A 25,225-nucleotide genomic window follows, 5' to 3' on the forward strand; every position below is an offset into this window, starting at 1 on the left:
TGTTGGCCTGTGAGAGGACCGTGAAAGTCAGTGAGCTCCCTGTCACTTTAAAATCCATTTATATTGTCTTTACCCAGGCTCCAGTCATTGCGCTCTCTGCTACTGCGAGTTCTTCGATCCGGGAAGACATCATACATTGCTTAAACTTGAAAAACCCTCAGATCACCTGTACTGGATTTGATCGACCAAACCTGTACTTAGAAGTTGGACGGAAAACAGGGAATATCCTTCAGGATCTAAAGCCATTTCTTGTCCAAAAGTCAAGGTAAAGATCTAATAACAGACAAAATTCTTCTTAAATAAGTTACTTATTTTTTTCTATTTCTTACTTATGTATGTTTAGTGTTTCAAGTTTTATATATCTTTGGTTCTAGATAACTGTAAAATTCAATTGAGTGGCCTAGATGAAAGGACATTTAAGAATATTTTTATTAGTTCTTTGAGAATTCTGTAAAATATATTTTTATAATAATTACCCTTTATTACTTCCCCAACTCCTCCCAGACCCACTCATTTCTCTACTGCTCCCTAACTTCACACCCTCTTTCTTTTCTCTTAATAACACATCAGTTCTCATTTGTGCCGTCATCCATATGTATGGACAGCTGGCCGGGAGCTGCATATACACTTAAAGAAAACCAGCCCTCCCTCTCAGATGCTACCCGCTCTCCGGAGTGCCTCAGTTTGGGATGGGGCTCGGAGCCCCTCTCATGTCACACCAGAGTGCTGAGTGGGCTGGACCTATGCAGGCAACCATAGCTCCTCTTGAGTTCGTGGGTGCAGCGGTCCTGTCATGTCTGGTAGACACTGCTTCACCCCAGTTTTTTCTGACCATTGCCTTTTGCAATCGTTTCTCTACTCTTCCATGATGTTCCAAGCATATATATTTTGTGGGAAGCAGTAGGCAGACAGGTACTAATTATTTTGATACTGTTTGTATTTTATGCTATTATTTGAACAGGGCATATGCTTTTAATAATTTATAAGTAAATAGACAACTAAGACATGAACTGTTCTTATGAGTTCTATTTACTTTACTAATTACAGACACTACTGTAGATGGAGGCCACTCATTCATTTCCCGGCCGCCCAGACCCGAAATAATCACACCGAAACTATATTAATTACAACACTGCTTGGTCAGTGAGTCTAGTGTATATCTAGCCAGCTCTTATCTCTTAATCCATTTCTATTACTCTGTGTATTGCCACATGGCTGTGGCCTACCAGTAAGGTTCCGTCCGGCGTCCAGCGTCTGTCTCCTGTGGCAGCTACATGGCTTCTCCTTGACTCTGCTTACTCTCTCTCTATATCTTTTCCAGCCTGGCATTATTCTGGTAATATGCTTCTTTATTCATCAATGGCAATAAAATATATTTATAGCACACAGAGGGGAATCCCCATTACCCTACCTCTGTTGTGGGGACTTTTCTTTTTTTAATAGTCTGCATGGAGTCTGTACTTGTTCTAAGGACTGTCCTAGGTGATTTATACAAGTGGGCTGGGCAAATCCTCTAACTGACGAGGAAGCTACCTGTGTCTTCATTTTACTGATGAAATTGTCCATTGCACTTCTAAGGTTTGTTCTGATAAATATATTTTATGTTTTATTTTGTATGCTAAGAGCCTTTACAATGCCATATTCTCTGACCTGCCCTCTGAGTGAAAAGTTGCTATTTTCATGATATGAAGTAGTCTGAGTAAAGTAAAAATAATTCTCTCCTACCAGTACAAACACAAAACAAATCCAGGTAAGAACTGAGAGTACTGTAGAGTTTCCCACTTCCAGAAAGGGTAAAAGTGGAAAAGACAGACCTGAGGTTAAGGAAGCAATACTTCTTGTTGCAGATCCTAGGGAATAATTTAGGTAACAACTAAGTGTGCTTGTTATTCAGAATAGAATAGGATGTAATTAATGTGTATATAGTGTTTTGCTACTCTAGCATCTCCTTGAATTCATTGTACTGCACTTTCCTATTACAGTAAAGGCACAAGTTCTCTTGTCAAAGGCGTCTTTTAAACTGGACATTTCTACAGTTATGTCACTTCTTAACCCGTAATCTCTGGTCCTTTTTCAATACACATTATTCTCAATATCTATGGCTTTTTCTGTTTATCGTGATCTTCTTCCTTCTTAAAGATATATATTTTAAAAGTGCCGTCCCCATCTTCTTTTATGATGTTGCCTTTTCCCATTTTTCTGGCATCGTTTGCCTAACAATATCTTATGCAAATGCTTTCTTCTCATTTTTATGTTAATTCCACTAATTGAGATTAATTTTTAGCCCAGACTACTGTACTCTTTCCTAACACACCTATCTCCTTGGTGCTACCTGATGTAGTCTGTAGATAATGCCCAGGTTTATCATCTGGGGACATATCCCTAAACTTTGGAGTAATATTTTATCTTTAAATCTTGTGTAATATTTTATGCAAGAATGAAGCTTCAGTTACCTCTTAAGGAAGTAATGACTCATCTACTGCGCTGCCTTTCTAGAGGTGTTTATACCATACCTTGTAAGTTCTAAAATCAAGTTTCCTTCTAAAGCAGCTAGATTCTGATTTTAGCTCTAATTTGGGCCAATCTTGAATGTTAGAATTCTGAGTTCACACGGTTCATTTCCACGTTTGTTTGCCATGTTGGGTTTCAGGGAGCTCTAGTGCTGGCTTCTCGGCCTGCTGACTCCTTAAAGACTTAGTAGAAAGCAAAGACTGTGTAAGATAAATCCCAAACTACCCTGAAGCATACATATAATACATGTGTTTGCCTTCTCTGTCTCCACCCCCTCTGCAGTTCTGCCTGGGAATTTGAAGGTCCTACTATCATCTATTGTCCTTCCAGAAAAATGACAGAACAAGTAACTGCTGAACTTAGGAAGCTGAACCTAGCCTGCAGAGCTTACCATGCAGGCTTGAACATTAATAAAAGGAAGGATGTTCATCATTGGTTCCTTAGAGATGAGATTCAGGTATGAGAACCAACCGCGTTTCTCTGATTTCTTTATAGGAAATAGAAGTATCCATCCAATATTTACTCACCAGATGTTTCAAAGCTTCCAGCAAAGCCACACCAGCTACGAGTGTAGTTACTCTGATAAGGGTAATCAGTAGATAGTGAAAATAGGTGTAATAAACTCCACAGTTTAGTGTAAATAACAAATTGTCTTTGTTACTGAGCAACACAGAGGAAAATACTAGCTCCGCCAAAGCAGGTTTTGTCATGAGAGTGGTTGTCTAGGAATAGGAAACCCGAGGAGAGTCTTAAGTTTGTCAGGTTAACAGATCGTAGGTAATGAGGGCAAAGGCACTGGCTGTGAACCCAGGAAGGAGCAGCAGGTGTACAGGTGCTTTCCTCCCACCCGACAGCACCCATTCTTGTCCTTATTCTTTCCAATGGTAGGAACAGCTCTTCTGCTTGTTTATGGATTCTTGTCTATGTTCACTAATATTTTTATTACTTCAGGGATGGGGCATTTTGTTAGATACATCTGGTTACTGCTTGTCTCAGTGACTTTTCTGTTACTGTGCTAAGGTATATGATGAAGGAGACTTACAGAAGAAACAGTTTACTGGAGGTTGAGTCTGTGATCATCATGGTGACAGTTTCTGGAGCAGTAGCTGAGAGCTTACATCTTGATCCATAAGCACCAGGCAGGGAGAACTAACTGGAATGACGTGGGCTTTTGAAATTTCAGAACCTGCTGCAAAGCCTATCTCTCCCAGTAAAACCACACCACCTAATTCTTCGCAAACAGTTCTGCCACCATCAATATTCAATCACATGAACCTGTGAGGGCCATTCTCAGTCAAACCACACTGCCAATATATAACTTGATTGGAGCATTAATATCTTAAAAGATGGCTTAAAAATCTTGAGTGGTCCTTTCTAATGCAGGAAGTCACTAATTTGAGTCCATCTTATAAAAAGTAAAGTTTATATCAATAGTTGCATTCTAGTTAAACATTTGGTAGTGTTTTGTCTAACTGCTGGCCCTGTAGAATCCTTCCTGGCTGTTAGTCAAAAGCTTCACATATGTTTTGAGACCTTTCCCTTTCTTAACACGGTGAATTGTGTACAATTGTTGGAGACTCTTGGAATTGATTACTCTGTTGAGTGTTTATTGAGTGCCTGCTGAATCTGCCAGTGTAACAATTTGTAGTCATTGCTGTCATTTTACAATGGCTTTTTATTCTGTGGCAGCCACAGAAGCTGGACTTTGTAGCTCTCATATGTTAAACTGATGTTTGGAATCATTTTCTATTTGATAAATTTTAGAAAAAAATAGACTTTTCTTAATTTAGTATATACTCAGATCAAATCACAAGTGTGTTTAGCTTTCCATTCTTTGTAATTGTTTTTTTTTGTTTGTTTGTTTTTCGAGACAGGGTTTCCCTGTAGTTTCTAGAGCCTGTCCTGGAACTAGCTCTTGTAGACCAGGCTGGCCTCGAACTCAGAGATCCGCCTGCCTCTGCCTCCCGAGTGCTGGGATTAAAGGCGTGCGCCACCGCCGCCCGGCTTCTTTGTAACTGTTTGTTCTCAGATTTTATCTCAACCTTTAGTTTTGTTCTTCCTATATTTTAATATATCTTTTCTTGAATGAAATTTTGAATAACTTGCTTGGTAAAATAACTTCAGGTAAAATAATTTATACCTGAACGTTTATAGGGGTAGTTTGAAAATCTGGTTAGTAGTTTAGTTGACATCAAATGAAAAAATAATCTAGTTAAGATTAGAATTTTATTGCTTTTTAAAAAAATTTTTATTGCTTATTAACTACTAGCTTTTCAAACTTGTTTTCTTTGCCAAAACTTTCACTTTCCGCACTTGTGCCTCTTACCATTTTCTCATCCTTATTTTGCATGTTTTAGTTTCATCTCCTGTATCCTTCCTTTCCTTCTCTTCTGTCATTCTCCCTGCCCATCCTAGAACATGTTATTAACAATGCTTTAGTTTTATCTGTACTTGCAGATAGTTTTGTTATGTCTTCAGTGAGAGAGACATCTTCCTGTCCCCTCTCCTAATCTGCTCCACTGACCCTGTAGGTGTTTATTGCTCTACCTTGCCATAATTTGCTTACATTGCTATCTTAATTTTTTGTTAGTTTTTATGATTCTCTATTTGACTCCCTACTTAAAATGTTGCAAGTTCTCCTGTCTTTCCTATGTGTTATTGCCCTTTCCCTCCCATGTCTGTGCATACCTAGACCCCTTTCCTTCCCTGTTGGTTTACATCATAATTTGGGTTAGCTGTTATATAGTTACTAACCTAAACTTTTTATCTTTAATCCTTATATTGCTACATTTTTGCTTATTGTTTTGTATTCTTGTTATTAGAGATTTTGTTTTCTGTGTACTTATCAGTAATTCGTCTGTGAGTTTTTTTCCCAGCCATATAAATGCTGTTTTCCTAGGTTTATTCATATTATGTTGTTTGACAGTTTTATCTTCTTGGTATTATGCCCATCTAAAAGATGGGCATCAACTACATTTCACTCTACAGTCGTGAATGATGTAATTCTTAGAATAAGACATTCTGTTATCAGGTGAGGACACCTGAAACTTCATAATCATACACAAGTTTTATTTACTGTAGCAACTGTTTCCCATAGCTGCAGTATCCAGAGAAACTTCTTCACTGGCTGTTTCTCACAGAGATGAACAGAAATCACTCCTTATGATCACTAACCTTTATCTGTATTTGGATAGATAATCTTTTGGTCTGTAAGTGATTGGCTGAAGTTATACTGAATTCAGTTTTGCATCAGTGAACAAGCATTGTCTCATTTTTTTAAGTTTTAGTTATGTTGAAATGTGATTTTCATTGTGTTATTGTATTCTCAGTGTGTTGTAGCTACTATAGCTTTCGGAATGGGCATTAATAAAGCTGACATTCGCAGAGTTATTCATTATGGCGCCCCTAAGGAAATGGAATCATATTACCAGGAAATCGGTAGAGCTGGCCGTGATGGACTTCCGAGTTCTTGTCATGTACTCTGGGCTCCAGCAGACTTTAACTTAACTAGGTAAAAATGCTTATTGCTTTCACACTACAAGTTTCTTTTTTACTTTCCAATAAAGTATTGGAGGTAGTGTCCAAATTTTGGGGGGATCTGTGAGTGTATTTAAAGGGGTCACAACTGAAAAGTAAGCTAAACTAACAGAACATCCATGAAGAGCACTGTGGTCTTCTCACATAGGGGATGAGCCAGTATCCAGTTAGTATGAGAAGCTGACAAAGTCAGAACTCTTTCTGGACATGTATCATAGGTCTTATGCATATTGTCCTGTTGTGCAGCAGTGAGCAATACCTGCCCTTTAAATGATATGTCTCCAGATTTACTATTGTTTCCATGATTAGTTTCATAAGTGCATGGCGTTGCTCATAGACTGTGAAAATTGCCTTTTTGACTATATATGGATAATCATGTCCTAGTATATTGATAGAGTGCTATCATAAAATAGGAAGTGTTTACTGTTTAAATTTATGAAAAGGAAAACAAATAGCAAGTAAGTTGTCACTTAAGTTCTGTCAGATTATATTTGAAAGAACAGCTTCAACTTACAAAATCTTAGGGGCAATATTTACCACTTTATCTATGGGGAACCAGGGAAAGAAGCCAGTACAGCTCAACTACTGAGCCTGCTAACATTAGGGAGATTTCAAATGTTCTTCCAGGTTGATGAGTAAGTTAGGATCTTCAGGGGACACATTAGTTCATCTTAGAATGATGGTTGAGCCTACCCAATGCAGGTATTGTTCATCTTCATCATAGAACATCTTCCTCTTAGAACACCATGTCCTGAGTGCCAAGGATACAAAGCTAAATAAAAACAGGCATGGTGCTTTTATGTAGGACTCCATCTAGTTGGAGTGGGAGATCTTAACTTGAGAACTGTGTACATATGCATGCATAGTGTTCTTTTTATTATTCTCATTTTATACTTGGAAGTGTCGATTATTAATTTTTTTAAAAGATCATATAAATATATCTTTGTTCTTATTGTTTGTTTTAAGACAGAGTCTCACTCTGTAACATTGGCTGGTCTGGAATATAGACCAAACTGGCCTTGAACTTGTAAACATTCCTCTGCTTCTGGAATGCTAGAATTAAAGGTGGCCCAAGTAGTTTGATAAATGTATTTATCAAATTGTTAAGTGCTATGAAAGAAAGTTGCCTAGAGTGGAGTGTGTTGTTTACCAACTTGGGAAGTCAGGTGATATTTCCCTGAAGAAGTAGCAGCTCAGGAGTTGCATTAGAGAAGTCAGAAGTTTTATGATAAAATCTAAGGTCTTTCCTCTAGGAATAGTCAGTGTATTTTACTTTGTAAGATGTAAGTGAACTCTGGTTCCCTGTGAGCAACCATTGAGCTGTCTCTCTAGGCTAGTCTTTATCAAGCCTTTTTGAAACTAATGTTAAATATGTTGGATAGAACACATCTGTGCAAGCTACTATTAAATTTGGAATATATCAAATAGCAGTTAATACCAGAACTTATTTTATTTGTGCATTATGCTAACATGCTGGAAACATTATAGGCCTGGGTTTTCTAATGCAAGCTCATCAATAGTTACAGTTCTGCTTTACTTGGGTTTTTAAAAGGTATGCTAAGAAGTTTATCTCATTAGGATTGATCAGGAAGTAATAGTGGTGCCAGAATACCCATACAGTTGTCAATTAGTACCCATGGGTCTAGGACCCTCAAGATACCAAAAACTCCCACCATGCTCAGGTCTATTGTACAGAACAACACAGCATTCAGGTACAGGCTGTGTACTCTCCTTTATACTTTGTCTCTAGCTTGCATATAATATCTATTATAAAAATGATGGAGAAATTGTTTTATAATGAAATGTTTCGGGAATAATAACAAGAGAAGTGTCTCGGCATGTTCAGTTCAGATGCGTCCATCGTTAGGTCTGGTAGGGGTTTAACTCGGGGCTAACCGAATCTCTCAGTGCTGAGTTAGTGGGTGCAAAGGATGAGATACTTGAACTTTTAGTTCAGATAGAGTGCTCTGTGCCCATGACAAAGCGGCAAAAACTCCAGGGTAAGCATACAATAGAGTAGAGCAAGGGTTGAGGATGAGTTGTACCGTCAAGAGTTTGAACTTACATAAGAAAACAAAGGGTTGCTAGGTCTCAACTGCAAGGGTCGCTGTGATTTATAAAAGTTTTAGGCTATCTTATGCTAAAATTCTGTTACTGAGAAGAGAAAGTTGTCTAAATGATCATGCAGTGATTTTAGCTACCTGATGTTTATTTGTTTAATTCTGTGATTCTGAGTATCAAACCTGGACCTCACTCATTCTAGACAAGCATATGTAGGGCCACAGCTTCAGTCATTTTTAGGTAATTTTATATTTCTTATTATGTGATTTTTGTATTTCTTACTGCAGATCCATAGCACAGGCAGTATCCCAATGATTATATTTATTTATATTCATATCCAGTAGTTACTGCCATCTTTTGCTTCAAAGAGAACAATTTGGAGAATAATCTCAATCTAATGAATCCTTGACTATCTGTAACTGATTTCTCTTAATATTAATGAATTTAGAATTGTTAAAATTTCTTTTTTTGTGAAATAATATATTTAAATTATTTAGTAGTAGCAAAATAAAAATAATAAATATTTTATTGAGTTTCCTTTTTTCAAATGAAATGAACATGGAAGAGATCATTTAAATATATTTCATCCCAACCAAATGTACTAAGATACAGTTCTGAGTATAGATGTTTGTTTTTCTTGTTCATTCTATCTCAGAAGGATGGAGAAACTAAATAAAGCTGATCTTTTTAATCTATGAGCTAGTAAGCATGAGATTAGATAGTTTTACAGGAATCAGTATTTTCAGTTTAGAGGATTTGGAGAAAAAAATACATTGTGAGTAGTGCCATCTATTGAAAACATAGTTTTGAATAATGGATCCTTTATACATTTAGACTTTCTAGAACCCCTTGAAAACTGTGTCAGATATTTGAGTAATCAGAAGGCTGGGTGTTGCGAACATTAGTGAGTGCAGTCCATAGTGATGAGGTTCAGCATTATCATCTAGTTCTTATATATTAAATCAGAATTTCATATTGCAATATCTAAAAAGCACTTCACGCAGACTTTTTTTGATTCTTGGAAAGATATGTAATACTGCCTGGAAGATTTTATCACCTGATATTTGAAATTCATGGAATCTGGTCACAGAAGGCTAGAAAGTAACAGCAGCACTGACTCTTACAGATACAAACAGGCGTTCACAGTCCGAAGCACCAAGCACGTTCAGTATTGTGGCCGGAAGACTAGTTGTAACTATCCGAGGAAGAAACCTGATTCTAACACTTCCCTGTTGCTCTAAGTGCCCACTGTGCAGGGGGAAAGTGTAGGGCTGAGCTGTCCTCTGAAAGCCAGGGATGAAGGTTCGTACTGGAGTGATGAGCCTCTCTCAGTGTTCCTTACATAGATGCTTTCACTTTCTCATAAAACATCCATTAAGACAAAAGATACATTTCCTGTAAAATGTTCACGAGCCATATATTAGAAAGATCACTAGAAACCATGACATATGTGGTCTGTAAATCAAACTGAAAACCTTCAAAGATGAAATTCTCTTGTCAGGGGGCATGACTTGGAAAAAATACAGGCCATTGCCAGGGGGACAGAAATTGTGATGCAGTGGGGGGATTCTGTGGGTTATAAAATTCAAATAACAAAATTGACAGGATAATTTTAAATATTCTTGTGATTTTCAATTTGCAGGCATCACTTTCTTGAGATACACAACGAAAAGTTCCGATTGTATAAATTAAAGATGATAGTGAAAATGGAAAAATATCTTCATTCCAATCGATGCAGGCGGCAGTATGTATGCTTGTTTTATGGGTTAGGAGCATAGGCCTTTAGATGGCACTTTAAAAAAGTCAATTAAAGTATTTTTAAAGACTATTTGCTGTATACATGCTGAATTTTAGGATGGGTTTATTTGTGTTTAAATAAATTGATATGGGGTGATGGGGTCCCGAATAACTGCAGTAATGGTGGTATGTGCCTCGCTGGCTGGTGGGTTTAACATGCCCATATTTGTTCTTTAATTTAAACTTTCTCTTCGTCAGAATCATCTTGTCCCACTTTGAGGACAAACAACTGCAGAAGGCCTCCTTGGACGTTATGGGGACCGAGAAGTGCTGTGACAACTGCAGGTCCAGGTAAACACTCCTTCTTGAGGAATCCTAGAAGCTGTCCTTTCTCTTTTGCAGCGCACAACGCCTGTCTGCGCTCTGTGCGCTACCATACAGTTCCCGAGCTTCAGGCAAGGGGCTGGAGGTTGAAACACACAAACACACACAGACAGAGAGACAGGGACACAAACCTCTAGTGACTGGTAAGAAGCCCTTTATTCAGTAGCACCATGGAGGCTTATATACCCAACAGTCAGGTGGGCCAACAGGTGAAAACCTCATCCTCTGATCCTCAAGGCCAAGGCAACACGTGCTCGTGAAGCAGAGCTGGTAAACAACTTTGACACAGCTTTTAGTAACTCAAATCAGAAGGAAAGTAAAGATCTCTAGCAGGGAAGAGCAGCTAGAGGCCAGGACTCCAAATGATCCCAACACTCTTTCTCCTCAAATCATGCTTCATTAAATTTCTATTGGCTAATAAGTAGTTTAGTTTTTAAAAATGGCATAGTTACTTTATTTAAAATAAAACAATGCGAAGTTTACTTTATAAAAGTTTACTTTTATACAATAAAGTCATAAAATAGTAAGCCTAGCTAGTCAACAGTTACATTTAAATATAAATAGCCTAAAAGTACTCATTAAAGGTATAAATTATCAAAATGTATTTCAGAAGATTACTATCTGATGTTTTCCATAAGGGCAAGTAAATTTATACAGATAGGTTAAAAATAACGAAATACAAAATACTGTGAAAATACTAATTAAAAAAAACCTTAAGTTACTAATTTAGTATTGGCAGTGGGAACTTTGGAACAAAGCATTTTATCCGAGATAAAGAAGGACACTGGGCAATGCAAAAATGCCAGAGTTCTTCAGAGAAATGGCACCGAGGATAGAGCCAAAGGCATGAGCGAGGATGTGCAGGAGTGGGAGAGGGCACAAGGGGAAAGGAGGGATGAGAAAAAAAGTACAGATAAGGGGGTGATATTGGACATTGTTGGAAAGTCTTAAAACTTACAGCGTAAGCCAGTGGTCTGGACACTACGTCAGGCAAGAGCTGATGTTACAGCGTTCAGCAGAATTCCTTATACAGCAAGCCTGTTTGTGCTAAGACTTTCCACTCAAAGAGAGTAATTATCGAGCAGAGTTTCCTTATTTAAAGTCATCTGTTTATCAATAGAGCTCACATCTACAAAGTACATTTGCCGTGGCATCCAGTTTATTGTCTGACCAAACAACTGAGCCCCATAGCGTAGCCTCTTTAACACGTTAGCCATACAGCCCTGAAGTCATAATCCTGCTTATGCACAGATCTCACTTAAGAGCCTGCAGAACTAAAAGGGGGAACAGAAACCCACAAGGGCGTTTGGTGACATTAACTCCTGCTTACTAGTCATTAATAGAATTAGTGGACAAAAGTGGGTAAGGAATGCCAAGAGTGATGGGCATGCCTGTACTCGCAGGCCTCTGAATGCCAAGAGTGATGGGCATGCCTGTAATCGCAGGCCTCTGAGGTTCAGACAGGAAGACTAAGAGTCTGTGGCCTGCCTGCCTACAAGTGACTTCAAGATGAGCCTAGGTCCCACACTGAGAACAAAAGCAAAAGCAGGACTCAGTGACAACCATGAGCCACCCCCAAAGCTCCAAAACTAAACCCCCACTAAATTCATGAGGAGACAGAAGAAATGAAGAGGACTTCCAGCAAACCAGTTCTAATTAATTTCTTAAGAGCATTTCTTTTCAAGGGCGTCTGGAATACTTAGGCACATGTATTTTCTCTGAGTCATCAAACAAGCCCTGACAAATGAAAATATTCTATTTGGATAAAATATATTTTTTACTTTAATGGATTTAAAGTTAAGTTAGAAAGCAGCAGTGGGAAGAAAAGGAAACTCTCCAACCCCTTAGAAATAAAACAATGTACTTCTAAATAATTTGTGAGTCAAAGTCATACAACAAATCAGAAGACGTTTTTGAACCATGTAATAAGAATATGAAATGTCTGGGATATAGTAAGTATGATTCTGTCAAGATAATTTGTAATGTTAATCGCAACATTTAGGAGTATACATTTCATACAAATAACTAAACATTCGCTTTAAGAACTAGGCAACTAAGCCGGATGGTGGTGGTGCTCGCCTTCCAGCACTTGGGAGGCAGAGGCAGGCGGATCTCTGTGAGTTCGAGGCCAGCCTCGTCTACAAGAGCTAGTTCCAGGACAGGCTCCAAAGCTTCAGAGAAACCTGTCTCAAAAAGCAAAACAAAAGAAGCAGGCAATTAAGAGGAAACTTAACAGGAAGTACATAATAAAAATAAGTGCATAATTCAGTGAATAGAAAACAGAAGCAGTAGAGGAAACTCATTGAACTCCAAAGTAAATTATTTATAAAAGTTAAAAAAACCTTTTTACAAAACTGACAGAAAAAAAGGGGAACACAGATTATCAATATCAAAGTGAAAGAATTTTACTGCAAACCCCATAATCATGGGGACAAAGAGGACTCTCTGAACAAATCAGTTTTCAGAAACTGAGTAATGCAGATCTCATGGGCCAGTTTCTCAGTGTCCTAGTGGGCAGTGTCCAGGCACAGTGAATGCAGCCAGAATACTCATCTAGCCACTCTAAGGACTTTCTCTTTTAAACCCCTCTAGCCCACATGGCTTCAGTGACAAATTCTAGCACACGCTTAAATGAAGTCATAGCCCAGTTCTACAGTGTGGTTCCATGAGCATCTTCTCTGAAAGACAGAACTATAGAGACGCTCAGCAGCTGGCAGAGGTTAAAGGCAGAGAGAATGGTCTTGAGAGCAGGTGTTGGTTGGGTCTTGATTGTGACGAAGGTTTGATGAATCTGCTCATAGGGATATGCACAGTTTGACTGTATTCTTCTATACAGAAAAGAAACACAAATCTTTGACTTAGGTGTGTCTCTAGGAGCAGCATTTTGGGTTGGGTACAGAGTTTTAAAGACTTTTAGAAATTAGTGATAACTACAATAACCTATATTTAAAATGGTCAGATTAAGTATGGGCCATAGCTTATGGAAACCTGATAACTTTAGACATTCTGAAGAGAAAGTCACATAGATAGCATCCGACCACAGAGGTAAATGAGAGAATAAACCTAAGCAGGGCTTTTCTTCCTTAAATCCAAACAATATTTCTATCTGGAATCTTGACTGCATTCCCACTGCTATTTAAAGATATATCTGACATGGAAAGTAGTTGAATTTGGTAATTTAAATATAATAGTTGATAGTCTCTGAGAATTTCTTTTGTTCTCAAGCTAAATAATTCTTATTTGCATTAATGATAATTTTGCATAAACCTGGAGAGAAACTAATGAATTTAACTGCTAAATGTACCAGGATGACAAGTTCATAAGCACCTGTGTTGTATTTTAAAAATACTAGTTCAAACTAGCATGTTTGAACAATTTTTTTAAGTTAAAACCTTTTTTCATTAACTTCCTTTTCTGGTGTAACTTAATACAAACGTCCAGTATTTATATCATTGACCATGTGGAGCCGCCCGAGCTGGGATCCTGCAACGCTGTTTTCTTGAGCCTGCTGTCTCCTGAGTGCCTCCATGAAACTTAGCTTCTGGGTACAAGAAACACTCACTGATTTCTATGTTTTAGATAATGCCATGTGCTCTTGATTGTAATAAGCTTTATTTGTAGTTTCAGAAGCATTGGACATATTTGAGATATTTTTGACATGGTTCATCGTTATATCTATTTCTAAAGGAACATGCTTTGTGTATGTTTTCTTAGTATGTTATTATTTTTCTTCAGATTGAGTCATTGCTATTCCACTAACGACTCAGATGACACATTCCAAGACTTTGGTCCACAAGCATTCCAGCTACTATCTGCTGTGGATATCTTAGAGGAGAAGTTTGGAATTGGGATTCCTATTTTGTTTCTTCGAGGATCTGTAAGTGTCTCTGTAGTGACTCCCGTGACAGTTTCTGACTGTGCTTTCCGCTGCCGTGACTGTAACTCTGGCTTTAGATGACTTACCGGCAATTCAGAGTCATCTCGAGTTCCAGCTTAACTCTGAAGTTGTTGCTTTGAACAACTCCTGTATCCCATCAGATGCTGTTTTGCTGGTGGTGTTCAGCTGTGCACTGCAGACTGGAAATAATGTATTAGCTTACCACACTGCAATTGCATTAATCCCTAGACTGGGGTTTCTTAGGATAATTAAAGAAAGTTAACTTTCATTGTGTCAAGGGACTGGTAGAACAAAATTGTATCTTTTGGTGCCCAGGTCCAATTGTGTTCTTTGTACAAAATTTTAGTTTTGGGAATTATTTTGTAAGTGGCTGTTCTCAGTAACAGTATATGGCAGCATATTCTTGGCTCTGATTGTATTTCAAGTCAGAAGTATTTAACATTTCAAAAAGAGGGTTTTGTTTATTTTGGTTCTTTATAAGTTGAATAACTGAGTTTAATTGAACTACTTTCTGTTTTGTGTGACTCATGTGCCCTCATTATGCTGGCCAATGTCAGTCACGAACATGCTTAAGACCCAATCCTCACACTTCCAAACCTGCTTTTCTCTAGTCCTTTTGCTTATATGGTAATTTTATTTCTGAATTAAAGTCTGTGAACTTAAGAACTGTGTATTAATATCACTTAAATAAACCAAGAGTAGAAGGCATGATACTTTGCAGAGATATCTCCTGGTTAAAAATATGCTTTATAGTAAAAAAAATGTTAATTTTTATATAGAATTTTAAAATCCTTAAGGTAAACATTTTCTTGTTAAATAGTCAAATGCTTCCTGTAAATGGTTTTGCTTCTGCTTAGTAAGTACTCTATGGAATTAGTTGTGAACTATTTTTAATGAAGCACATTAAAACTTATATTACCTTTTCAGGTGTCGATGCTTTCAAGATAAAAGGGTTTTAAGATTTTGGTTTTAAATGGCAAATTTGCCTAAATTTTTAGCAGTAGAAGTGTGGCTAAGGAATTTTTACTTTTACCAGCTTTGCAGATCAGCTCAAACATAATTTAAACCTATACGTTAATTTCTACCCTTGTCACTTTAAAACCTTATATCCAATGTAAGTAATTTATAAAACTATCCTTGTTTTAATTTGGTATAATCCAGCTATATCCAATATCAATAAGAAGTTTGTTTCTAGACAAACTTCAAGTGGTCACAAGAGGGATCGGGTTTCACTTATTATTTGAAAACCAAGTCAGACCTCTCATACTGACAGTGCCTTCTGGGAGTCCTCAAATTAAGCAGCTCGCCCTCAGTGAAACTTTATACTACCCTTGCTAGCTAAGAGTGTAAAGCTTTGAAAAAGTATCACTTAATGGAAATCTGTTAATGCTAACGATAGTGAGAACAAGGGGAGTCACCTGCTCCTGTGCTCACGGATCCTGATATCTACGGGGATATTGTTGGAAAATTATAACTGTAATTCTCTCGAGAACTAAGCAGGTTGTTCCAATTTAGGACAAGTTAATACCTTCGTAGGTATTGTTAATATGTAAGATGATATACCCCCCAGTTTTGGAGTGACTTTGAAGAGATGATGTTTATGAACATACATATGGTTTCTGTAGGGCTTGATTCGGTCACACATGTTTTTTAAAATATTATGAACTCAGTTTATCTGTAAGTTTGTAAAGTGGAGTTTCAGTTTTTGTTTTAATGTGTCTGATTACGAAGTCACCAGTTGCCTAGAGAACTTTGTTTTCACTGACTGAACAACTCACCATGTAAAACCCTCTAACATTGGTTGAACATGTCAGAACATAGTCAATGGCTGTAATTTAAAGAAAAACATGATCATTTACATACATAAGATTGGCATCTTCCTGAATGCCTTATCAAAGTGCTAATTCTTATTATGGCCTCAGAATTAGATAACACTTAGACACTATATTGGGACGTGTCTCTGTGTGTGTGCATGTATGCATGTGTGTGAATGCTCTCACCTATGTTGCTCTCACCTATGTGTGCACATGTGAACACCACAGGTGGAATTTGAGTATCTTCGCCTGTTAACTCTTCTTATCTTTCTTTTGAAACAGTTTGTCAGTGAACCTGGAGCCCAGTGTTTTGGATAGACTGGTTTGCCCGGAGTCCTTGACGTGTGTGTGTGTGTGTGTGTGTGTGTGTGTGTGTGTGTGTGTGTATGTGTAGGCTGCTTATAAAATAGTAAGTTTTCATATGGGCTTTTAAAACAACCTTTAGTGTTATCTTTCTCCCCACCTACTCCTCCATCCTACCTTCTCATCCCACTCTACACTTAACCCTTTTCCTCCTTTATATCATGTGTTCTGTTAACCCCCTCGCTAAGATTTTCCTCCCTTCCCCCACCCCTACTAATGATCCCTCTCTAGTTTCTTGGATTCTACAGATCTCCAAATGAAACACACTATTCTAAATGTTCACTGGTAGGATCCACTTGTAAGTGAGACTGTAATTTGGTTATACTCACCTTCCACTATTCTCCCAACTCTTTCCAGATCCATCTCTCCACCTCTGCACCCCATCCCAGCTTTATGCTCTCCTCTCACCCTGGCGATGGGTATGGGGTCATCTGCTGGAATGTGATATACCTACCAGGGGCTTCACCCTTAAAGAGGTTTAACACCAGTTTTCATTCCGACAAATAGTTCACAAGGGTTCCCCAGATCGTTGTCAGCATTTCTTGTCTTTTAAAAAAAAAAAATCTTATCCTCAAAGCAGTTTCAACTTGAATTTTTGATGGCCAAGGATGGTAAACATTTTTTAAAAAAAATATTTCCTAGCCATTTGTACTTCTTCTGAAAATTCTGGTTAGTTCCGTAGCCTACTTTTTGTTTGTTTTCTTGGTGTTTAATTTTTGAAATCTTTGTATATTCTCTATACACCCTCTGTCAGATGCGTGGCTGGTATTTCCATTCTATAGGCTGCTTCTTCAGTTGAGTAACTGTTTCTTTTGTAGGGCAGCCTTCTTATTTCATGAAATCTTACTTGTCGATTAGGGATCCTGTTTTCTGGATGACTGGGGTCCTTCTCAGAAAGTTCTTTCCTGAGCTTGTATTCTCACGTGTACTCATGCTCTTTTTTGTAGGCATTTCAGAGTTTCAGTCTAGTATTGAGACATTTGATTCGTCTGCAATTGATTGACATGTCTACTCTCTGTATAGGAGCCGGGGACATAAACTCAGGTCCTCGTATTTAGACATCAGGTCCTTTATCCACTGAGTCCAGAGATTTGACCTGTGCGGCTGTTAGAAATGTTGATAGATTTCTGCGTGTGTGCATACATGCGTACATGCGTGCTTGTGTCATGTAAGTATGTCTGTATGCATGCATTTTAGAGACAAGATCATGCTCGGATTGGCTCTTGTGGTTCTCCTGTCTAAACCTCCTGGGCACGTGGATTGCAGGCATGTGCTACCGCAGTCAGTTGTAAACTGTTGGTAGTTTTACTCACTCTCCAAATTTTTAAAATTATCTGACAGGAGAGGGCTGTGCATTTTAATATTGTAGATGAATTATTTCATATGATTGAAATATATCACTGTGTGTTGGGTCTGTTCAATACTGAAAATTTGTCTATAATGCATAAGGCCCTTGGTTCACACAGAATTACCTATTGAACCGCTGAAATGTAAGCTGTAAATGTCTTTGGATTATAGGAACTGGAAAGAATGAGGAATGCTGGGGGAGGAGGAGTTAGCTAGAAACTTAAGCCTTCTTGAGTTATTGAACATCTATTTTTATGTAAGGCATTACATTTGTTTTGTAGAGCCTAGAGTACTGAACTGGATGAGGGTCAACACCTAGTGTAGACGGTGTTGCTTGGGAGAAAATAAGTATAACCTGGTACAGAAAGGGACACGGGACACATGGATGGTTGGGGACTGCTGCTGAAGTCGGAAGAGAGCACGCATAGAGGAGTCAGGGAATTTGTGAAGGGGGAAACAGGAAGTTTCTGTCTTGTGAGGCTTTAGGAAGAATATAGTTGATGTAGAGATTTGAACATGAAAAGAGAGAAGAACGATAAAAGTTAATGCTATTCCCAACAAGAAAACATTTACTACAAAAAGCAGTTTGATTTTGAGGAAGTTAATTTGGAGAAGTAGCATTCTCCTCCCCCATTTTCTGTTGTGTCAGATGCCAGTGCAAAGGTTTTGCCTCTGTGCTGCCCACTCCTTGGGTGGCTGCCCTGGTCACCAGTTCTCTTTGTTCTAGTGTTTATCATCAGTTCCTGGGTTCTACACTCTGTAATAAGTCCGCTTGTTGAACCTTATTTTTTTTTTCAAGTTGAATTTTAAAGTTAAAGAGCAGCATGAAAATTTCCTTTGCAAGATTACATTCCCTGGAGTACATACAGGCTCCCAGGGCTAAAAATGACAAAAGATACTATATTTTATCTCTGAAGAGTAGTTTTGGTTATCCAGTGGATAACTCGGAAACTTTAAAAACATTCAAAACATTTTGTTTTGTTTTGTTTTTTGAGACAGGATTTCTCTGGATAGCACTCTGGCTGTGCTAGAACTAGCTCTTGTAGACTAGACTGGCCTTGAACTCATGGAGATTGCTGGCTTTAAAGGTGTGTGCCACCATCAGCCAGCTTTACTATGCAGTTAATGCAGATTTCTTGCTCAGAGTCAGATGTCATTAAATATTTGTTCAATTTTTTATTGTGGTCGTGGGGAGGTGGCTTAGTGATTAAGAGCACTCTCTGCTCTTGCACTGGACCTGGATTGGGTAACTAGTACCCACATGGCAGCTCACAATCTTCTGTAAGAGGAATCTGATGCCTTTGTCTGGCTTCCAAAGGCACTGCATGCACATGGTGTGCATATGTACATACATACATACATGCATGCATGCATACATACAGGCAGATACTGATACAAATAAAACAAGGAATAAATAGTTTTTAGCAATCTTTATTGTGGTGTTTTCAAACAGGTTGCTCAGTTTAGTTTGAGTATCTAGCTGTACCAGGAATAGGATTGTTTTAAAACAAAGATGTAACATATCAAGGAATAAAGAGGCTTTGGTCGCTGCCTGGTGGTTACCATGGAAACATGCTTACATAAATGTATTTACACAGTAAATTTATAGTACACCGTATTCACAATAATTATTGATCATAAAGGGAAGAGATTATTTTTGCTGATCAGGAAAAGCCTCATTACTCCATCCCAGTAAATATGTACATTCAGTTTAGTTTTTTTTTCACTTAGGAAGAAAAAAAGGCTAGAATAATCAATCATCTTTAGTGTCAATAACTAGAAATACTAGTTAGGTACCTTAATCCTTTTGGTGTTAATTGCAAACAGTAGACTCTCATACTACAAAGTCAAGCCCCAGCAGCTCTTCATGGCTAATTACATATCGAGGGAGAATATTGTGGACTACATGTATATCAAAATGGCTGCTCTCGTCAAACAAAATAACATCTTTTTCACAGTTTTGCTGTTTATTTGGCATGGACAGAAACACATTCTTTTGTCAGAGGCGATTACAGTACACTTCATAGTTGTAGTCTCCATGTTGTGTATTAGTGCTTAAAACAAATTCAGCCAGCATGCGTGTGACTTGAGAAATTTACTTAGACTGACCACAATGAGGTTTGGCATCCACGAGGATTATTAGTAAGGAAAGAGTGCCACGCCCACCTACATTTGTTGTTTTTCTCATCATGATGACTGGATGCCTGGTAGAAGTAACTTAAGGGAGAAGTTTATTTTGGGGTCATGGTTCAAGGGATACAGTCCTTCCTGGTAGAGGAGGCATAGATGAATATGGATTTGTCCATAGTATCGGGAATGTACAGCTGACCGTATCACCGTAGCCTATAGGAAGCAGAAGGACTCAGGCTGGAAGCAATGGCCGGCTAGAAGTTTTGCCAGGCTGTAACTTCTCAGAGATCTGCCCCCAGTCATCCATTTCACCTGCCATGCCTCCATCTCCGAAGGTTCCACAGCCTCTCAAAGGAGTATCTCCAGCTGAGGATCAATTTTTCAAAATGCACAAGCCTGTGAGCGATGGATGATTCTGTGCTGAGATCCTAACACGCTGGGTCACAATTATGTGCGACCCTCTGTAATCATGCGTGCTTGCACATATTGTACGGGAGTGGGCTTTGTCTCCCATCCTGCCTGTACTTGTCATGCAAATGATAACATCTGATTAACAGAACTCACATCACGGTCAGAATTCTGGATGAAGCTGGAAATGTTCGTGGCTTTCCAGTTGGGTGGTAGAGGGCACAGTAGACGGAGGTTGTAATGATAGATGAATTTTAATCCATCACAGGCACCTCAGTGACATCATACACGTGTAATTTTCTGTGATGCCGTGCAACATACACTACCCTGCACAGTTAAAGTGTTAAATGGATAGGATGAGTGGAACTGGTGGTGAGAGCTCACAGGGAAGAGACGAGCACGTTATAGTGGAGTCGCCTCTGTTACAGGGCAGGAAACTTGCATGTGACAACTCATGTTTCTAGAACTTAGCAGCTAAAGAGTCTCTCCTAAGAGTTCCACTGTCACTCAGAAGAAGTATCACTACTCCAAGATCAATTATTTGGCACGCACTGTTAGGTGTCTCAGGCGATCAGCATTAAGTAGACTTTGTAAGTGCTAGGAGCACAAGCGCAGTGAGAAATAACCACGCAGTGGAACCCATGGATTTTTGCCTATCTGGTCATATTTTCTTTTATCACTCCTGTTCTAAAATTGTGGCCATTTTTAGACATTGTTGCTCAGAGTTTCGAGTCACGGCAAAGATGAAATATTCCAGACATACCCAAACCCATCCACTGGGAAGTGCATCTGAATTATGTGAGGATTTTTCCATATTTAAGACAGAATACTGTTTTCATTACACATTCGTCAATTAAGCGTTCAGAACGAAAAGAGGGACATAAAAATCCAAGAGGTTTAAAAGCTGAAATTTATTTTTAAACCCAAACAATTGCTAGGTAGGCTTTTTTGTTTTACTTGACCTGTTTATTTGAATGTGCATTTTTAGACCCTTTATTTCCGATTTCAGAATTCTCAGCGTCTTGCAGAAAAGTATCGCCATCACAAGCTTTTTGGCGCTGGCAAAGACCGAGCAGAGAGCTGGTGGAAGGCCCTTTCTCACCATCTCATAGCTGAAGGATTATTGGTAGAAGTTCCCAGGCAAAACAAGTTTGTAAAGACTTGCTCCCTCACAAAAAAGGTAAACAGCGCAGAGATCTACCCGTTTGTCTCAGTCCCTCCCACAGTGCATTAAGATTCTTCTTGCTTTTGATAGGGTAGAAAATGGCTTTGCGAAGCCAGTAAGCAGTCTCCTCCGAGCCTCATCCTTCAAGCTAATGAAGAGATGTGTCCAAGGAAAGTTCTGCTGCCAAGGTTCTTCTTTTCTTTTTTCCTTCAGTATTTCCCCCATTAACTTGAAATCTTCTGGTTTTATTCACGTGAGTCAGATTCGAGCAGTTTATAGACACTGTACAGGTAAAATCAGTTGTCTCACGGAGCATGAGTGCTAGGGAAGGGCAGGCTGTGGAACACGTTCCTGGAGGATGTCAGGTGTCGGCAATCCGTAGGAAGCTGCTCTCAGAGATGAGGTTAAAGAAGTGTCCCTTGCAGAAGAAAATGGGCTTGAGGAAATCCTGCTCTCACCTTCCGTAGCTGACACTGCAGTGTCCTGTGGCAAAGAGGAAAGGGACTTGGAAATACATTTCTGTGCCTTTGTACATACTGCTGTTATTCTGACGCTATGAATTACAGTCCTCCATGCCCATATACAATAAAAGGAAGGACAAGCAAGTTCTCTTGCCTATTGCTTAAGGCAACATGGGGTGACAATAAAGAATTGGTGAATCACCTCCCTAGCGTACGTGTAGGAAGGTGGTATGCTTGCGCCTGCCTTTTGGTATCAGCGCAAATGTTAGTGATCCCGTATCAGGGTTTTTTTTTTTTCTTTGAATCTCTTTTATCTGGGAAATCAGTGTTTTAAAAATATAGATTCTTAAAGGATGATATAATCTCTAAGAGTAGTATGATGCCTCATGAATTGTTTGATTACATTTTAACTTAGATATTTTAATTTTACCATTTTTTCAGTTCTAATCCTGTATCTTCAGAAATGAAGCAGCATTCTTCTGATCTAAAGCCAATTGGATTAACTGCTGAGCAGGTTTGTTTTCAAGGTGGTTCTTAGTATTTCATTCATGGATGCGGCTCCTGGTTTAAAAATCTTATATTTGCATTGCTGCCAGTCAGAAGAACAGCACATAGAAAAAGCATAAACTACAGAGAGAAATTATGTGGCTAGAATAAAAATATGGTATGACTTCTTGGGTTAATAAAGAAGTAGAAGTATTTCACAAAGTAATTCATTTTTCTTTTAATGCTTATTTTATAAATAATTTGCCTTGAGGCTTTTAATATCTGATAATAAATAGGCCTGTTTCCTAAATAATCCTACTAAAGCCCCCCCATCCTATCTGCTAATGGACACACATACACTTTTTTCTTTTGCTAGTTTCTCAGTAACTACTACGGACTCTTTATGCATGGCTGTCCTTAGCTAATGAGGTCATGGTGATGGGCAAGTGGTGAATTAAGTCTCTTAGTGTCCGCTCCTGCTTGTTAGTGTCGACATATAGTTGAATCACCCCCGTAACTCGGGCTTTTGTGTCTTAGGACTGTTTTCGGATCTCTCTCTTTTTAAACTGCCTTTAAAGTCTTCAGAGGTGGTGACTCAACAGCCTATTTCTTTGAAGACTTGGTCGCTTAGGAAAATAATTGTTATTGTAAGTTTTTTAATCTTCTTTGTATTTAAATGCTTTTTAATTTCTTTTTGATGGACTTCTTTGTGGAAAAATAGTCTAATTTGGAGAGAATGTATTCATACAAAGCATCTGAGGAATCTTCTGGGAGTGACATTCCTAAAACAAGGTACAGAGTTCCAATTTTAATTTTTTATATTTGCTAGTATTATTGATACTATTTCCTTTCTTTCCTAAAGAAAAAAAGACTATTAGATGTTGGGTTGTTTCATTGCAAAAACAGGTGAAATCAGAACACAGTCTCTGTGGATCAAGAATGGGCAAAAGAGACAAGTGGGAAGTTCTGGTAGTCAGTCATGCTTCTTGGGCATCTCCGTTCCCAGTGCATTTGATACACCATTTGTGAGGTGGCCATAATTATTCTCATTCTGAAGTTAAATATATCAAGCGTCAGGCCATCAACCTGTTTGTGAATATATAGCTAATGACATTGCTGGTCCACTTCTATGTTTGCCCACCTCTAGCTTTTAATTACTGTTATTATGTATTTAGGAACACATATTCCCAACCCATTTTCATATAAAAGTATTATAGCAATAAGACTGGAAATGTAAAAATTGTGAGAGAATAAAGCTAAAATGCCCATTGTAGTTTTAATTTGCTGTTTTCTTGTGCTGGGGAAGGAGCCCAGGACCTGCTCGTGCTAGATAAGCCCTCTACCACTGAGCTACAAACCCAGCCGTTCATACTTTAATCTTACTGTGTGACTTTGCTGACATAATAGAAGTGTGGAAACCGTAGAGAATCTAATATCCTGTCTGAGAACCAGGTAAGGGAAGTGTCGTGGCTTATATTATCCACACAGATCAAGTGAACTATATTTCTATTCATATGAGGTTAAAGTAAACATGCTGTAAGACCACACACTTTCTACGCGTAGGTCACTTAGGTAGCAGTCCTTTGGATCTGACAGACCATCTACCACAGTAGTAATTTCCTTATCATAAACAATTTCTCTTTTTGTTTGGCTGTGTGATATGCAGTCACTAATGTTTTATTTAGGCTCAAAGTTTGAGATGTATGATAGTGTTCACCCAGTATCGTGTGAAGCATTTCTACAATGAAATGTTAACTGTGTTCTCATGTGCCTGCTTTGTAATGCAGGTACCATTTGAGGCCCCAGGATTCAAAGGGAATTACAGTGTTGTTACCACACTCCCCCAGGGTTAACAATCCAGTGGGATGTCCAGAGAAAGGCACATGAAACTATAAAACTACAGTCCATGGGACAGAGAGATGGACCAGTAGTTAGAGCACTGTGGCTCTTGCAGAGGACCAGGGTTCAGTTCCCGCACCCCTGTGGTGGATGGCAACTGTTTGTAGCTACAGTTGCAGGCAATCTGATGCCTTCTTCTAACCTCTGTGGGTACCAGACACACACGTGGTACACATACATATATGCTCGCAGGCAAAACATTAGTTAAATATAAAGAAAATGTGCTATTACTACACAGCTCAGCAGTGGCTTAGAGATTACTTAGTAAGTAAGAACAGTCAGCTGAAGCCTGGAGAGGTAAATACAGGCCAGAATGTCTGGATCCTGCTAAGCACTCAGGTCGATCTGAAGGCAGCTGAGAGCCAAGACATGTCTCAGTAAACTAGCAGTGGCATGCCAATGTTCTGCCAACAGTGACATATTAACACGGGCTGCAGACTGTTCTACAAAGGGTCAGGCAGTGTTTTCAGCTTTGAGGTCTCTGATTGAAAAGACAGTGGGTTAAGAAAAGGGAGATCTTGAAGGTAATTTTTAGTACTGGATGATAATGTTGTCTTTCTTTTCAGTGGGCAGCATAAGAGATAGTTTGAAGGGATTTAGATACTTAGGGACTAAGGTTAAAAAAGAAGAGTTTGGGAATATATCTAGTTCAAGATACCTATGGAATAGTCTAGAAATTCATTTTAGAATATAGACTTAGCATACAAGAATAAGTAATTCTCTCTTCTTCTTCTTCTTCTTCTTCTTCTTCTTCTTCTTCTTCTTCTTCTTCTTCTTCTTCTTCTTCTTCTTCTCCTCCTCCTCCTCCTCCTCCTCCTCCTCCTCCTCCTCCTCCTCCTCCTCCTCCTCTCTCTCTCTCTCTCTCTCTCTCTCTCTCTCTCTGTGTGTGTGTGTGTGTGTGTCTGTGTGTGTGTTTCCATGTTCCTGTCGGGGGAAAGTTCACATGTGTACATGCTCATATGGAAGCTGGAGGACAACTTTGGGTTCATTGCTTAGGACCCATCCACTTTTTAAATTATTATTA

At 38.6% G+C, this 25,225-nt stretch overlaps 1 protein-coding gene across 3 annotated transcripts in view; it reads left to right on the forward strand.

The window, feature by feature from the left end:
• The window catches only part of Wrn (WRN RecQ like helicase), a 101,388-nt gene that overhangs the window by 51,959 nt on the left and 24,204 nt on the right, over positions 1 to 25,225 (forward strand). For all 3 annotated transcript variants that reach the window (XM_038325628.1, XM_038325630.1, XM_038325629.1), the window contains exons 18-27: positions 78 to 265; positions 2,794 to 2,968; positions 5,841 to 6,022; positions 9,752 to 9,853; positions 10,105 to 10,197; positions 13,966 to 14,107; positions 21,200 to 21,370; positions 21,446 to 21,543; positions 22,258 to 22,330; positions 23,024 to 23,094. In XM_038325628.1, coding sequence (XP_038181556.1) covers positions 78 to 265; positions 2,794 to 2,968; positions 5,841 to 6,022; positions 9,752 to 9,853; positions 10,105 to 10,197; positions 13,966 to 14,107; positions 21,200 to 21,370; positions 21,446 to 21,543; positions 22,258 to 22,330; positions 23,024 to 23,094 — 1,295 coding nt within the window. The remainder of the gene's footprint in view (positions 1 to 77; positions 266 to 2,793; positions 2,969 to 5,840; positions 6,023 to 9,751; positions 9,854 to 10,104; positions 10,198 to 13,965; positions 14,108 to 21,199; positions 21,371 to 21,445; positions 21,544 to 22,257; positions 22,331 to 23,023; positions 23,095 to 25,225) is intronic.

Source organism: Arvicola amphibius, chromosome 4, assembly GCF_903992535.2.
Source record: "Arvicola amphibius chromosome 4, mArvAmp1.2, whole genome shotgun sequence".
Taxonomy (NCBI): Eukaryota; Metazoa; Chordata; class Mammalia; order Rodentia; family Cricetidae; genus Arvicola; species Arvicola amphibius.